The sequence below is a fragment of the Triturus cristatus genome, chromosome 9 (assembly GCF_964204655.1).
Source record: "Triturus cristatus chromosome 9, aTriCri1.1, whole genome shotgun sequence".
Classification (NCBI taxonomy): domain Eukaryota; kingdom Metazoa; phylum Chordata; class Amphibia; order Caudata; family Salamandridae; genus Triturus; species Triturus cristatus.
Genome location: NC_140592.1, coordinates 1,019,111,683 through 1,019,127,177, shown reverse-complemented (window position 1 = coordinate 1,019,127,177; position 15,495 = coordinate 1,019,111,683). Strand labels below are relative to the sequence as shown.

The window sequence follows — 15,495 nt, the reverse complement described above, 5'->3', positions numbered from 1 at the left end:
GAAAACCTGTGTGTCTTTTGGACAAGAAGCCGTCCAATATAAACTCTCTTTGAATGCTGCCACTTGCAGTACATGCGCATATCTTTCTTTACATCCTTTCCAAGGACAAGATTTAGAGTTTGGCAGAGAGGGTACTCTTATGCAACTGCCACAGAGTATGCTCTCCGCACACTTATTCTGGCTGCCTGATTTACAGGAGAGTAGATCTTAAGTATGTCAGCGACAGCATACTTCTGCTCCGCGCTAACATACTCTTCTAATCGCCTGACATAATACGGAGTGTCTCCGTTTTTGGCTATTTGACCACCTGCCCAATTTATAGTGGCAGGTCCAATGGGCAGTTTTGACTCTCCCTTACTGCTGTGAAAAACCTGACTGTGAGGACCAGTGAAAAGATTTAAATAACCCCCAAAAAGAAAACCCCACATTTTGATTTTGTCTTTGAAAAAACAAAAACAACTTAAAAGTTTGGCGGGCGGCCATCATGTTTGACTGAGCTGTGTGTCAAATTTTTAAAACATTGACAGGAACCATCATGATGACAGTTCCTGACAAGTTAAGAGATGTCTGCGGGGCTGGCAGCCATCTCTAAATGTAGAGGATAGGTCCTCCAACAGGGCGACAAAATATTTTACTCCAGCGCCCTAATTGAGTAAAGCCCGTCCTCCACACTCTAAATCAGGCCCTAAGTTCTCCAACCTCACTATCACTGTGAAATTTTCATTTACACCTAGAACTTGGGATGCAGGGAGGAGAACGTCCCTTTGCCTTAGTCATTTTCTTTACATTGGTAAAGTTAGTGGCGGGGTTTTTTCTTTATCTGTGAATGTCATGCACGTAGAACGTTCCTTTCTGATGGATACTTCTGCCTGTGGATTCCTCACCTTTTGAATACCCCCTGTGCCAGCTTTCCGTGGAAATTCTTTCCTAGCTCTCCCACGTCGACGAGGACGTCATAATAGCACAGCTCCTCTGGCGACGTCATCTGAGCTATAAGAGGACCTCGTCGGCGTGCTGATGTCAGTTCCCTTTTTTCCGCGCCGTCAACGCGTAACGGTTTTTCTAGGGACTCTCCATTTTCTATAGTGATAACTTTGTATCCTCAAGGATTTCTAATGGCTACTTCTAGAAAGTCCAGATTTAAACCCTGCAGGGAGTGTGGTGGTCACATGTCGATCACTGACTCACATGATGATTGCCTTTGGTGCTTGTCTTCGGATCACGATGTCGATGAATACCGAAGCTGCAGGAAGATGAATCAGAAGGCCATTAAGGAGCGTGAGGCTAAGATATTTATAGCCGGAGCCAAAAAGGAGAAGAGGGGTCGAAAACGAGCTAAGTCGACGTCTTCTCACACTTCGAAGTCAAGAAAACATAAGAAGTCTAAGAGACATGGCTCTCGGCACCACTCGTCGAAGGTCAGGGCTTCGAGGTCGCCTTCTCCAGCTAAGCTGCTTCGAAGGCAGGAATTTGTATCTCCTTCTCCAACTCCATCTCCACGGGTGATGCCGGTTCCATCTCTGGCTTAGAGCTCGCCGGCGTCGAAGGGCCCTTCATCGCCTGAAGGTTCTCCGTCTCCCGGTATGTCTCCGACGCCCAGGGAGTCGTCTCCAGTCCGTGTGGCTTCACCTGTGCGGGCGCCGTCTCCGGCTCCGGCTCCGCAGGCTCCACTTCAGCCTCAGGTGGTTCCTGTTCAGGAAGGTTCTGGATCCATATCCTCCTTTTCCTGGATCAGACCCTACGCATTTTCTAAATGCGATGTTTGGCATGTTTGCCAGGACCTCTACTCCATCTGGTGCGCCTTCGGGCCCCGTGGGTCCTTTGGCCTTTAACTTGGGTGTGCCTCACCACTATGCTCAAGCACCCTTTGTGCCACTCTTGCCGACGACTCCGGCTTGGCATTTTCCGGCACAGAGGTCTTCCACTCCGGTTCCTCGGACTCCTTCTACTGTTGAGTCGGCGCCAACTCGGATTCGAGCGACGCCGAGATTTGAAGCTGAGGCTCCTCCATCGACACCGTTGTGTCCTCACGGGCGCCGCGGGTGGCGCCGCCGACGTCGATTCTTAAACAGCGCTCTAGGAGAGAGGCGCAGAGGCTCCTTGAGGAGGGGGAATATGCACAGGAGGCAGGAGAGATTGTTGAGTCTGTGGACGAGTTTGAAGGCTTACAGGAGGCCAGTGGATTGGAAACTTCTCCTGAGTATGATCTCTCATCTCCAAAGGCTGGAGTATTGCAGGACATTGCTCCTTATCATGTGGTAATAAGGAAGGCAGCTGAGTTGCTTGATCTGCAGCTTCCTTCAGAGGAGGTCAAATCTAATTTCCTGACTAAGGTTCTTAATACACCTTCTACAGCCTCTGAACCTCTGCTACCCTTTATTGAGGCTTTAACGGAGTCTATTTTGGAAGTTTGGCAGAAGCCCTTGTCTGCTCCTGCAGTTTCCAAGCCATTTCAAGAAGGTACAGGCCTGCTTCTGGGGATCCGGCTTTTCTGTCTTCACATCCGTCACCGGAAAGCTTGGTGGTCCAGGCTTCTTGTTCGAAGCAATCTTCTGGTCCTTTCGCTACCATGCCCGGTGATAAGGATTCTAAAAAAAAAAATGGAGCAAGCGGCAAAGGAGGTATTTTCTTCTGCGAGTATGGCTCTAAAGTCCACTAATGCTACCTGTCTCCTTGGGAGGTATATCCATGCACTCATGGACTCAGTCAGGCAGCTAGCTCCAAAGTTGCCTGAAGAGGATCGGAATAATTTCTTGGAGGCCCTTTCTGATTCTCAAACTGCGGCCCGTCGGGTGGTACAACCGGGTCTAGACACTGCTGACTCTGTGGCTCGTGTGATGGGGTCTTCTGTGGCGACAAGAAGACAAGCTTGGCTCAGATCGTCCGGATTTACTCCTGATGTTCAAGCGACTCTGCTGTATTTGCCCTTTGATGGGTTGAGACTGTTTGGTACTAAGGCTGACTCTGCCTTGCAACGTTTTAAGGATAGCAGAGCGACTGCAAGATCTCTGGGCCTTTAGATGCAGTCTAGCGGATACGGCTACAAGCGGTATCGTGGTTTTGGAAGGACTGCTTCCTTTCGTGGCCGCCAACAGATTCAACAGAGCCAACACCAGCAGAATCCTTTGTATAAATCGTACAGAGGGAAAAATAAAGTACGTCTTAGGGGAGCCGCTCAGCAGCAATCCTCCTCCACTTCTCCTCCCACCACCGTTGGTACTTCAGGAAAGCAGTTCTAGATCCCCCATCGTAGAACATGTTGGTCCGGTTGGGGGTCTGGTGTCCCACTTTCTACAAGATTGGAAATCGATCACTTCAGATCGTTGGGTTTTAAATCTTGTAGAGAATGGGTACACTCTCCCTTTTTTAGAGTTTCCTCCTTCTTACCCTCCTCGCCAGGGTTGGTCTCAGAGGACCACTTGCTGCTTTTACAGCAGGAAGTTCTTACCTTGTTACAGACAGGTGCGATAGAGGTGGTTCCGGAGCAGGAAAGGGGTCAGGGATGCTACTCTCGGTATTTCCTGCTCCCCAAAAAGGTTGGTCGATTAAGGCTGATCTTGGACCTCAGGATTTTGAATCTTTACCTCAGACAGGAGAAGTTCAAAATGTTGACCTTGGCTCAGGTTCTTCTTGCGCTGCAACAGGAAGACTGGATGGTGTCCATCGATCTGCAGGACGCGTATTTTCATCTTCCCATCCTGAAGTCACATCAGAAGTATCTCCGGTTCACGATAGGATCGCAACACTATCAGTTTGCAGTTCTTCCGTTCGGTTTCACTTCCGCACCTCGAGTCTTTACAAAGGTGATGGCGGTGGTTGTGGCTCATCTCAGAAGATATGGGGTACCAGTTTTCCCCTATCTGGACGGCTGGCTGTTGAAAGCAGAGTCTCTGGAGTTGGTTTCGTTCCACTTGCAGGTGACAACGCAACAGTTGTTCAAATTGGGTTTCTCGATAAATTTACCCAAATCTCACCTGGTGCCTTCTCAGCACAGCCTGTTCATAGGGGCAATACTGGACACTTCTGTGTGTCGAGCATACCCGCCTATGCAGAGGATTCTCGACATACAGGAAATTATTCCTTTATTTCACGAAGGAACGGTTGTTCCAGTCCTGAAGGTTCTACGTCTGCTCAGTCTGTTCGCTTCCTGCATACTGTTGGTCAGTCATGCACGCTAGCACATGAGGGCACTCCAGTGGTGTCTCTGCAGGCAGTGGTATCAGCATAACGGAGATCAAGGGGAGAAAGTCAGAATCTTCAGAGACGCTGCAGCGAAGCTGACTTGGTGGAGTGTGCAGGGCAGCCTGTCTCGAGGAAAGCCCTTTCAGCCTTCTCCGCCGGTGGCCACAGTGATCACGGATGCCTCCACTCTAGGGTGGGGGTGCTCATCTGGGGGATCTGGAGGTCAAAGGTCTTTGGTCTCCAGAGGAAAGGTTGCTTCACATCAACCTCCTGGAATTGCGGGCAATACGTTTGGCACTAAAGGCTTTCCTTCCTTCCCTTCGCGGTCAGTTAGTTCATGTCCAGTTCATGTCCTGACGGACAACACTACCCCGATGTGGTACATCAACAAACAGGGAAGTGTAGGGTCGTATCGTCTATGCCGAGAGGCTTTTCGACTCTGGTCCTAGGCTCAGGGCCATCGGATTTGTGTGTTTGCAAATCATCTAGCCGGTGTGCTGAATGTTCGTGCAGAAAGTCTCATTCGGCATAACTTGGCCAATCACGAGTGGCGGCTTAATCCGGAGGTAGTCCATCACATCTTCCAGATTTGGGGGTCTACTCGGTTGGAACTGTTTGCCACCTACGAGAATGCGCACTGCTCTTTGTTCTGCAGTCTCCAGTTTCCGAGGCAGGGAGCGCTGGGGGACGAGTTTCAATTGGATTGGAGCTCACAACTCCTTTACGCGTTTCCTCCCAAACCCTTGATTCCTCGGGTTCTGAGGAAGATTCGCCAAGACCGGGCCCAAGTTTCATTGATTGCCCCGGATTGGCCAAGAAGGGTGTGGTACACAGATCTACTTCACCTCTCATCGCACCCTCCGCTCCGTCTCCCTCTCAGGGCAGACCTCCTCTCGCAGTCGCAGGGGCAGGTTCTACACCCCCACCTCCAGAGCCTGCATCTTCATGCCTGGAGATTGAACGGGGCAACCTGAGTTCCTTCTCTCTCCCGCCGGATGTGGTGGATTTTATTTCATCGTCCAGGCGACACTCCACCAAGTCTGTTTACTCTTCCAGATGGTCTAGAATCGTTAAATGGTGTGGAGAGAGTTCCATTCATCCTTTAAAGGTCCACTTGTCGGATGTTCTTCAGTTTTTGCTTTTCTTGGCCCAGCAGGGTTGTGCTGTGGCCACTGTTAAGGGCTATTTGTCGGCTTTGTCGGCTTTTCTATGTTTACCAGACCAGCCGTCTTTATTTAAGTCCCCCATTGTCATGAGGTTCATTAAGGGCCTTACAAATAAGTTTCTACCACTCCTTTCATTATGCCTCAGTGGGATTTGAATCTCGTTCTTACCTTTTTAATGGATTCTTCATTTGAGCCGCTTCATAGTTGTCCTTTGAGGCTTCTCTCTTTTAAAACGGTTTTCTTTATTGCAATTACCTCAGGCAGGAGGGTAAGTGAGCTTCAGGCTCTTAGTTCGAAACCTCCATTCTTGACCATTCATGCAGATAAGTTGGTTCTAAGGACCAGGCCTGCTTTCCTTCCCAAGGTAGTTACTCCTTTCCATATGGGAGAGTGCATTACTTTACCTACCTTCTATCCTCCCCCCTCACCCTTCCAAGGAGGAGGAGAGACTTCATTGTTTGGACCCTAAGAGAGCTGTCAGATTTTATTGGGAGAGAACAAGAGATCTGAGACTGGACTATCAGCTCTTTGTGGGCTAAATTGGACGAATGAAAGGCAGAGCTGTGCACAAGCGGACACTTTCCAGGTGGGTCATCTTGTGCATTAAGATCTGCTATGCCTTGGCCAAGAAGGACCCTCCTGAAGGTATCAGAGCTCATTCCCCAGAGCTAAGTCTACTTATTCTGCTTTGGCTAGAGGTGTTCCTGTTATTGATATTTGTAAAGCAACAACTTGGGCCTCCCTCCATACCTTTGCAAAGCATTACTGCTTGGATTCGGAGGTTAGGAGGGATGGTCATTTTGCTCGTTCTGTTTTGCAAGATTTTTTGGTCTAGTCAGGTGGACACCCTCCTCCAGGAGAGGTACGGCTTTGGGATCCTAGTTAAAAGGTGAGGAATCCACAGGCAGAAGTATCCATCAGAAGAACAAGTTATTTACCTTCGGAAACGCTTTTTCTGGTGGATACAGTATCTGTCTGTGGATTCCTCACGGCCCCACCCGCCTCCCCGTTATCCACCTGTTTCTACAAAAAAATGCTTTAACTGTTTCACATGAATGTTCTTAATATGTCTTAATCATGCTTATGTTTTAATATTGAGAAATGCTTGATCTGTTGCTATTTCTCCATTCCTTTATTGGTTATGCATGTGTATATATATTTAGTATACTATGTATACATGTGGAAATGTGTCGGTCCGCCCGTTTGCCTCACTGGCACGGAAAAAATGCGTGGAACTGACGTCAGCACGCCGACGAGGTCCTCTTATGGCTCCGATGACGTCATACGGAGTCGCGAGCTGAGCCGTGCTATTATGACGTCCTTGTCGACGTGGGAGAGCTAGGAAAGAATTTCTGCGGAATGCTGGTGCAGGGGGTATACAAAAGGTGAGGAATCCACAGGCAGATACTGTATCCACCAGAAAAAGCGTTACCGAAGGTAAGTAACTTGTTCGTTTGTTCCACTAAATCAGATGAGACCACCATCTCTTGTAAAGGCTTTACCCTGATGTGTGTCTGTTTCTGCTCTGTGACTTTCCTTCAGTGTTCATTGGCTGCCTCTTCTGTTATGTGGATGAGTCATCAACAACTTTTTGGCTGTCTCCTAATATGTTTCACGGTTATCTCTTCTTGGAATCTCTGCTATCTACTTTTCTATTCCATGACAACCATTTCTGTTCTTTAGCTGGTCCATCTGCTGCTTTGCGGCTGCCTCATCTCCTTGAAATCTCTGCTGTCTCCATCTCAACTCCATCATGACAGTCCTATTCTGTTCCGTGGCTGTCTCCTTTTGTATTTTATATCTTTTATTCCGTAATTGTATTATCTCATCTTGTCTTTTTTGATGACTGTTATTGTAATGAGTGGGTACCTGTTTTTTTTTATATAGATGTCTCTTCTTCTGTAGCATGACTGCCTCTTCTTTTTGCTTCTTGGTGGTCACCTAGTCTACTACTGGCTGCTCGTTCTTCAGCTCCTTTGGTTCACTCTGGCTGACTACTCATCTCCCTGGCTGTTTCCTTTTCTATCTATAGTTCTCAACTTCCAGTCATTGTCTATAACTCTTCTTCTTTCCTGTGGATATGACTGTCTGTGCATGTATTCCATTACTGTCTCCTCTTCTGCTCCATAGCTCTCCATGTTGTACAAGATGTTCAACCCGTTAGCAAAGTGAAGAACAATGGATAATTGTGAACAAACATCTTACTATGCACCAGCTGATCTAGCTGCATATTCTTTACCGACCCACCCATCCTTCTCGCGCTGCCAAATTGTTTTCAGTGTCAGGGCAGTGTCCCCTTCAGGGCCAGAGCTATCTTTTTTAACACACCGTGGTCAGTCACTTCAAGGCTCAGAGCTTCTGACATGGAAAGTCGTGAAATGTACTGACGTCAGCTCGCCGGAGTGGTGCTTATATTGACAATGCGAACGTCAAGACGACGGCGGACACAAGGCCTACGATGTCACGCAGATTCGACCAATGACATTTACCGGTGCAGGGGTACTACCATCAAAAATCTTCTGGATCCAGCCTGACGCCTGGAAGGTCAGAGGTATAGAATCTGCGGCTAGATCATCTCTCTACCAGATAAGGCGTTACCGAAGGTAAGTAACTTGTCCTTTTGAACTTTCTCTGAAACCCAAAGTCGTTATCTGCATTTCCATCGACGGGGAAACCGTTAAACATTCACATAAAGAAAATGGAAACACTTTAGTAGAACCATGTGGTTCTATTGTAGATGTCCACTCAATCGATCAGATCTTGCACCCAACCACCACAGGGTAGCAAAGGCGTTCTGGGGCTAAAGAATGAATGGTTGCTGTGCAACACTTCCAACTCAATATTCCATCATGGGGCATTTTTTATTCAGAGATACAAGCAGAACACTAATTCAAATGCCCTCTTCTCGGCTGCACTCTTTAGAACATCAACGACAACTGCAATTAAAACGAAGCAGTGTTGTGAGGGTGCAGTACCACAGGCTGTCACGAGGTGTCCCTTGGGACCTCTTTTGGCCACATATGGTACTGCACAATGCAACATGGCCATGGAGAATGAATATGGCGCAGAGGTGGGAGCTGGGGATCCCGGTTCGAGTCTCGTGTCAGCAGTGGCCTTGAAGTTGTGGTGGCGACCATGGAGCAGTGTTGTGGTATGGGTGAGGGGGAGATTAAGGGAGCAAGCAAATTAAGCAACTGGATTGCTAGCAAATAAAGCAACAGAAATGTAATTGCACAAGTAAACAGAATACTTAAGGAGCAAAGACGCAGCCCACCAAAAAAAGGTCTCTCAAAGTATAAATAACCTGAGCAGTAAGAACACATTTAAGAGGGGCAGTCCTCAAGGGAGGATACAAAATTACAAAAGGAGGGACTACAAAGTGTATTCACCAATGAAAAGCCAGCATTTCTAAAGGACAGCAACAGGAACCAATGAAAAAGATGGGCGCTGCCTATGCAAGACCTAAAAAATACACAAATCTCATTATCTCAGATTGTAAATAGCAGAGCTACAGATTTTATATCATGATATTGATGCCTACAAGAAAAACAAATACCACCTTCATAGAAGGAAAGAACATTTATGCCAGCTGCTGGCACCAGTGGGCCACAGATGTCCAAATATTCCGAAGGCTACCTCTATTTTGCGAGAAAGAAAAGGATGAGCAGTGGGCACATCAAGCACACACACAAATACACACATATCACAGACAAACAACACAGTTCAGTACTTTTGTTTTAACCAACTCACATTGCTCTACTGTCCTACCGACTGGTGGTTTGCTTCAGAGCCCCGTGATCGCTACTTGGCAAGCTCTGTATCAAACATACAGTGCGTTTGACAGTGCAGGCTCGATCAAAGACCCTTTGGTGTCAGTCACATTGCATATGTGATACTGTGCCAGCGGTTGTTATCAGAGCACTGGTGTTCAGGCCTCTGCGAGATGAGGGCTGCCATTTTAGGCCCCATTTTTCTACCACAGCACAATGCATCAGTGGTGTGAACAATACAAACTGTGCTTGCCAGATGGCCCGAGGGCCCATCAGACATGCACAGTTGGTGTGTTTTTTCTAAGTCATTCTGAGAATTTGGAGCTCTACTGCAGCGGTGCTGCTGCAACTGTGAGCCTCCAAAGTGACAGAAAAACAGGTCAGGCGATCTCTCCTAGTCTAAGAGCCCTCAAGTGATGCTACTTTAATTAAAACTGGAGCAAGAGAGTGAGGAGGGATAGTGTTGTAGGATACAAAATACAGAGACATTTACCAACGGAGCTATAGCTCGCCCTTGGGTCTCATCCAACAATAATTATTAATAGCAGTTCCTCAACAACACCGCACCCCACCCTCGTCAAGGAAAGAATCACTTTGTCTGTCACAGTTGAAGAGGCATCAGGTTTGACAATAGCATTGCTACCTCACACATATCTGGGGGCGTGCTTCCTCAATGCCCTGATCTTTCACCTTTCTCTTTCGATTTAGTTGACAAACATGAACCTTGCGAGTGGAGCCTTAAGCAGGATCGGTGGATCGTACCTCACAGCTCATCGACCTTCAGGCAGCGCGGGAGGCCCCGTACGGATCATGCACCCAGATTCTCAGGAGAACAGTGTGCACAACCCAAGAATCCGGTAAGGAGCTGCCTTCTGGGGTGAATTCATTGCTGTCATGAACTAGGGGGAGATTATGCTTGTATGAAGCAGGGGGAGAGGGATGGGGGTACCAAACGTCTGTCTTGGACTTACGTTCGTCCTTTCAGGGTCTGTGCCTGCCCCGTCTCTAGTCTGATCAGCTTTCTTCCATTACTGTCTTATGACCTGGCATCAGGATTGCATGATCAGTGGTTGTTGCAGTTGTCACCATGGTCGTCTTTCTTCTGTATGTGTGACAGTAGGTCGGACCTCCTGTCTAACTAGCAAGGCCCACTCACTGATTTAAATGAACACACATAAGTAGCATAGGTTGTTTGTGGTCCACACGTTTTTTACCTTTCTAATTTTTCAATCCCTTAATCGAGCTTGTTATTTACATTTCGTGTGTGACAAAGAAAATAAGGCCTATTTTCCAAGTGGTATGTTTCTTCTTTCAGTTTTAGAAACTTAGCATCATCAACCAAGTGTTTTATTGTGATTTACAATAAACAATAACATCAAATTGAATAGCGCAAGCATTACGTGTATCCTCATCGGGCGTTGAGGTCAGTGGGGAGACAAGAAGGGCAGGTAGTGCTCAGGTGTGCCTGAAGAATGGGTGAGCCTCCGATGGCGTTTACTAGGAGGGGCGGATGGGTCACTTAGCTTCCCTCTATGTTGTACTACATGTTCCTGAACTGTGGGGAAGAGGAAAACTGTGTGTGTGTGGAGAGGGGTAGAGGTGGAGGGGCAGAGGGACGAGTTGGGGCAAGGGTGCTGTTGGGGGAAACTCCTGGGTGATCACAGTTGTTTGCGACTGCAGAGTGTCCAGGGTGGCATGGCTGCTATTGGTACTCTCAGATGTATCAAAGGTTCAGAAACTTAACATTAAGGGAAAACGAAAAAACTGAAGTAATCAAATAAAGCTATGCTGAGCCCCCAAACTATACTGTACTAGTGGATAAATGAAATTTACATATAGTTATACATCAAATCTGGCGGAATTAATGCAGTAGTAACGTCTTTGGAATATTTTCAAAATCTCTGAAGTTTCTTTAAAGTGACCTGATCAGAATGGTATAGTAAGATGGCACTGAAATCATCGCACCCATCTTGCAATGGTCGGGTAAGAGACTGCTTTGTGTGGTTTACGGACGGAAATTAGTCATTGTTTTTTGCCCGCAGGTCGAAGTTCTGCCATCATGGCTTCGAAGCCTTTTATGCACCTTACCACACATAACTTCGGGGAGTTCCTGAAAGCGGGATAAGAGACTAATCTGGAGTTGCATTTAGTTCTCTTGTAGATATGGAAAGTAACCCCATCCGTGGTGAAAATCTTACCTGTTAAGTCGAGGGCTCTGACATCCGACACACTCATAAGAGCATTGCTAGGTTTACCGATAGCTCTTTTTTGGACAGATATTTATTTCTTTGCCAAGACAGAAAAAGATTAAGGATTTTGTTAACATCCCAGAGGGATGAGTACTTAGGTTCCAGAGGCAAGGAAAGCCGGACCCCTCTGAGTAGTTTTCTCATCAGAGGATGCTCTCCCAAAGGGTAACCATCAGTCGAACACGGCCAGCTGAGACAGCTGAATGAAGGGTGTTTACCAACCTGCAACCCAATCCTTGATCTGCGATATCGGGCAGGAAGTTAAGGATATCAACAACGTCCAACCTTGCGGCACCCACGTTCCTCTGTATGCACCAATGAAACCAATCTAACATGCGGATCTGTACCTTGTAACTGTCCCATCCACCCAGGCTTTGGCCAGGAGATGTTGAGCCTGTCTCCAAAAGTCAGGGACTTTCCATCATGCCCTCTTATCCTCCATGTCATTTAAATGTAATGGTCTATTGATTACCAGGTGAAGCTGGACGTCCCTTATGGGATCCTGGAGAAAATCTGGGCAATTAGGTAGAAAGAATGGAGAATCCCAGGAAAGTTCATTTGGAACTGGACACCACATTTGAGATCTTTACAGCATGGAGAAGGGGTAAAGGCATATCCCTGTTTCTTGGGCCATTCCTGTAGGAAGGCATCCGTTGCCATCGCCTTTGGGTCAAGTCTCCAGCTGAAGTACCTGGAAAGTTGATACTCCAGCCTGGAGACGAAGAGGTCCACTGCGAATGGACCCCATTGGTTTGAGTTGGAGGAAGAACTGAGGATGAAGCATCCATGCACATGTATCCTAGAAGTTATGGGATTGCGAGTCTGCTGTTGTGTTGGATGTTCCTGGCAGGCACTCCGCCATCACCGATATGTTGCTCTCCAGGCAATATTCCCAAGAGTTATTGACGAGATCTCCTAGGACTCTGGACCTTGTTCCTCCTAGGTAATTTATGTATCGCACTGCCACAAAATTGTCTGTCTTCATGGGTACTGTGGACCTGATTTTGTCTTTGGTCCAGCATTGGACTGAGAATGAACCTGCTAGGAGCTAGAGACAATTGATATGTTAACTCCGTTTGGATGTAGACTATCTCCCTCCAGTAGAATATTTGCTGCAGTGAGCGCCCCATCCCTCTCTGCTTGTGTCAGAATCGATGATAAGATCAAGGGAATAACCGAAGATGGCTCTCCTATTTCATGCTTCCATGTTCGACAACCACCATTCCATCTCCTCTCGAGCCTCCTGAGTAAGTGACACCTCCTGTGAATACTTCAGTCCTTTTCTGAGGTGATGAGCCTTGTTGCGCTGCAGAACCGTGTAATGAATAAGACCTAGAAATATGAACTGTTTTGACAAGAGACCGACTAGTCCCGTGATCTGGTGCAAGGATGCTTTCTGTTTGTTGGGAGCCTTTCGGAGTTCCTGTCGTATCTTCCTATTTTCTTGGACGGAAGTCTGAGAATTGCCTGTACAGAGTCTACTACAAAACCTAAGAAGATAATGTTTTGTGTGGGTAACAGAATGGATTTAGTTTCATTTATGACGAATTCCAGGCTCTCAAGAAGGAACAATGCATTGTGAAGGTGTTCTGTCAGTTTTTGTGGACACCGATCGATAAGAAGACTGTAGTCTACATACGAATCCCATGTGCCCCCAAGTGTTCTGAGGACCTTGGTGAAGCACCAAGATGCTGTCGTCACACCAGAAGTAAGAGTGGTGAACTCGTTGGCTTTGGATTCTCAGATGAATTATAAAAACCTGAGATGCTGAGGGAAGGCCGGAATGGTGAGGTACGCATCTTTAAGGTTGAGGCGTACCATGCAGTCGCCCCGCCACCACTCGAACACCGTCATGTTTATTACTGGGTGTTAGACTTGGCATCCTTGGCGAGGTTTCCCCCTAACATTTTGCCTTCAGACTTCCTATTTTTGCTGACTTCGTTTTGCTGGCCTTGGGACTCTGCACACTTTACCACTGCTAACCAGTGCTAAAGTGCTTGTGCTCTCTGCTCAAAACATGGTAACATTGGCTTATACCCAATTGGCATATTTTATTTACTTATAAGTCCATTGTAAAGTGCACTACTTGTGCCCAGGGCCTGTAAATTGAATGCTACTTGTGGGCATGCAGCACTGATTGTACCATCCACTTACGTAGCCCTTTAAACTGTCTCAGGCCTGCCATTCCATAGTCTGTGCGTGCAGGTTAAACTGCCATTTTCACCTGGGAAAGTAAACCTTTTGCAATACCCAGGCCTTCCTTTTTGATACATATAAGTCACCCCTAAGGTAGGCCATAGACAGCCCCAATGGCAGGGAGCTGTGTATTTTAAAAGTTGGACATGTACTTTTAAGTTTTACATGTCCTGTTAGTAAAAAACTCTTACATTAGTTTTTCACTACTGAAAGGCTCATCTCTCCCACAGGACAACATTGGAGTTGCTTTATTACATTTTATAGGTGTAATTTTCAAATGGGAAGAGATAATTGGTTAATGTTTGGTATCTCTGGAATCCTAATTTCAAATCCTAATTTATGGTCAAGTTGGATTCCTGAAAATGCCACTTTTAGAAAGTTGGCATTTTCCTGCCTTAGCCATTTGGTGCCTGCAGTCTGTCTCCGGTCAAATGACTGGGTATAGTTGGGCACTGTGTATTCCTCCTAGACATCCATACACAATGGGAGCTTAGGGGAGGCTGGATGGGCCATCACTGTCAAGATGGGAGGCAGGAGCTGGGCCCAGCCTCACTTCCACCTGAATAGGCTGTGTCCTGTTTCCACACAAAAGAAATGCATACCCTCTGAAGTTAGGCTGGAGCAAGGACAGGGAAGGCAGGGCATCTTTACATTCATAGGCATGCCTCTGGAAGCTTCTCCCCACTTCAGAGGCACAACTGTGTATAAAAGAAGGACCTCAGACACCACCACTTCAGTACACTTCTGGACCTGTGGCTAGTCTGCCAGGAAGAAAGACTGCTTTGCTGGTACAATGACTGCCACTTTAAAGTAACTGCTGTGCAGACTTGCTGCCTTATTGCCTCGGGAAGAACTCGAAGTGCAACTCCATCTTGAACCCAGGACCCCAGAGTGACTCAAAAGGCTAGTCTGCTGGATTCTTGATCTGAGTCTCAGGGACAGATAAGGCTCCCCAACAGCTCCTGGACCCAACTACATCGAGTTCCTGACCCCCAAGTAGTGCATCTCAGGTCCTGGGCCCATTGTGTGGCTCTCGAGATCTTGAATTCAAGCTTTTGAGCTCTTCATGGTTGCAAATGGGCCTGTTTGCACTGGAAAGACGCCGCACAAACCAAAAATCAGTGCAAGCCGCTGCCAGCCTATCTCTTCGCACAGCAGCATTGATAGTCCGCGGGGGACCGCCAACGTAAAGCTCCAGTCCGCCTGCCCGTCCATGATCGCCGGGCTGCTCTTTGCGCCACGTTGAAGACCACCTATGACGTTGTCCTTGCTCTCCACGACCATCTCAAATGGGAACTGGACTCTTGGCACAAACCTTGAGAAGGTAAACCTTCGGCGGGACTAATCTGGGACTGTATCCGACCTGTGCTCCTTTGCGGTCAGCCTATACTTCTGACTTTGACCCGGTCCAGCGCAGCCAGATAGCTGTTGTTGGCGCATTCTGCTCTTAAGCGTTATTTTACAGTTTTTTCCTTAAAAATTCATAGCTTCGGTTCTACTGATTAGATTTTTGTTGTTTTGGTCTTGTTTAATTTATTAAAGTAAGCTCTATTTTTCTAAACTGGTGTGGGATCTTTTTGTATGGTGTTTTCACAGTTTTACTGGTTGTAGTGTTGCACAAATACTTTACACATTGACTCTAAGTTACGCCTGACTGCCCTTTGCCAAGCTACCAGGCGGTTCAGCACAGATTAATTTGAGGTTTGCTTGTGCCTTACCCTGACTAGGGCTGTGCTGCTTGACCTGGGCTTTCACCTCTGTCAACAAGTAACCCAATTTCCAACACCGGGCGATTGCCTGCCGTCTTGTTTCTCCACCAGGAAGATGTTGCTTAGAAAACCCCGGGGGGGGGGTGCGGAAGTGGGAGAGTTTGCTCCTTTCGATAGAAGGGAAAATACTTATTGTCGAATTATACTGGGGTCTTGTTTGGAA

General features: G+C 47.2%; 1 protein-coding gene across 8 annotated transcripts in view; it reads left to right on the top strand.

Moving 5' to 3' along the window:
* The window catches only part of TTLL5 (tubulin tyrosine ligase like 5), a 1,306,640-nt gene that overhangs the window by 910,774 nt on the left and 380,371 nt on the right, over window positions 1–15,495 (top strand). For all 8 annotated transcript variants that reach the window (XM_085626706.1, XM_085626705.1, XM_085626700.1 and 5 more), the window contains one exon: window positions 9,827–9,975. In XM_085626706.1, coding sequence (XP_085482832.1) covers window positions 9,827–9,975 — 149 coding nt within the window. The remainder of the gene's footprint in view (window positions 1–9,826; window positions 9,976–15,495) is intronic.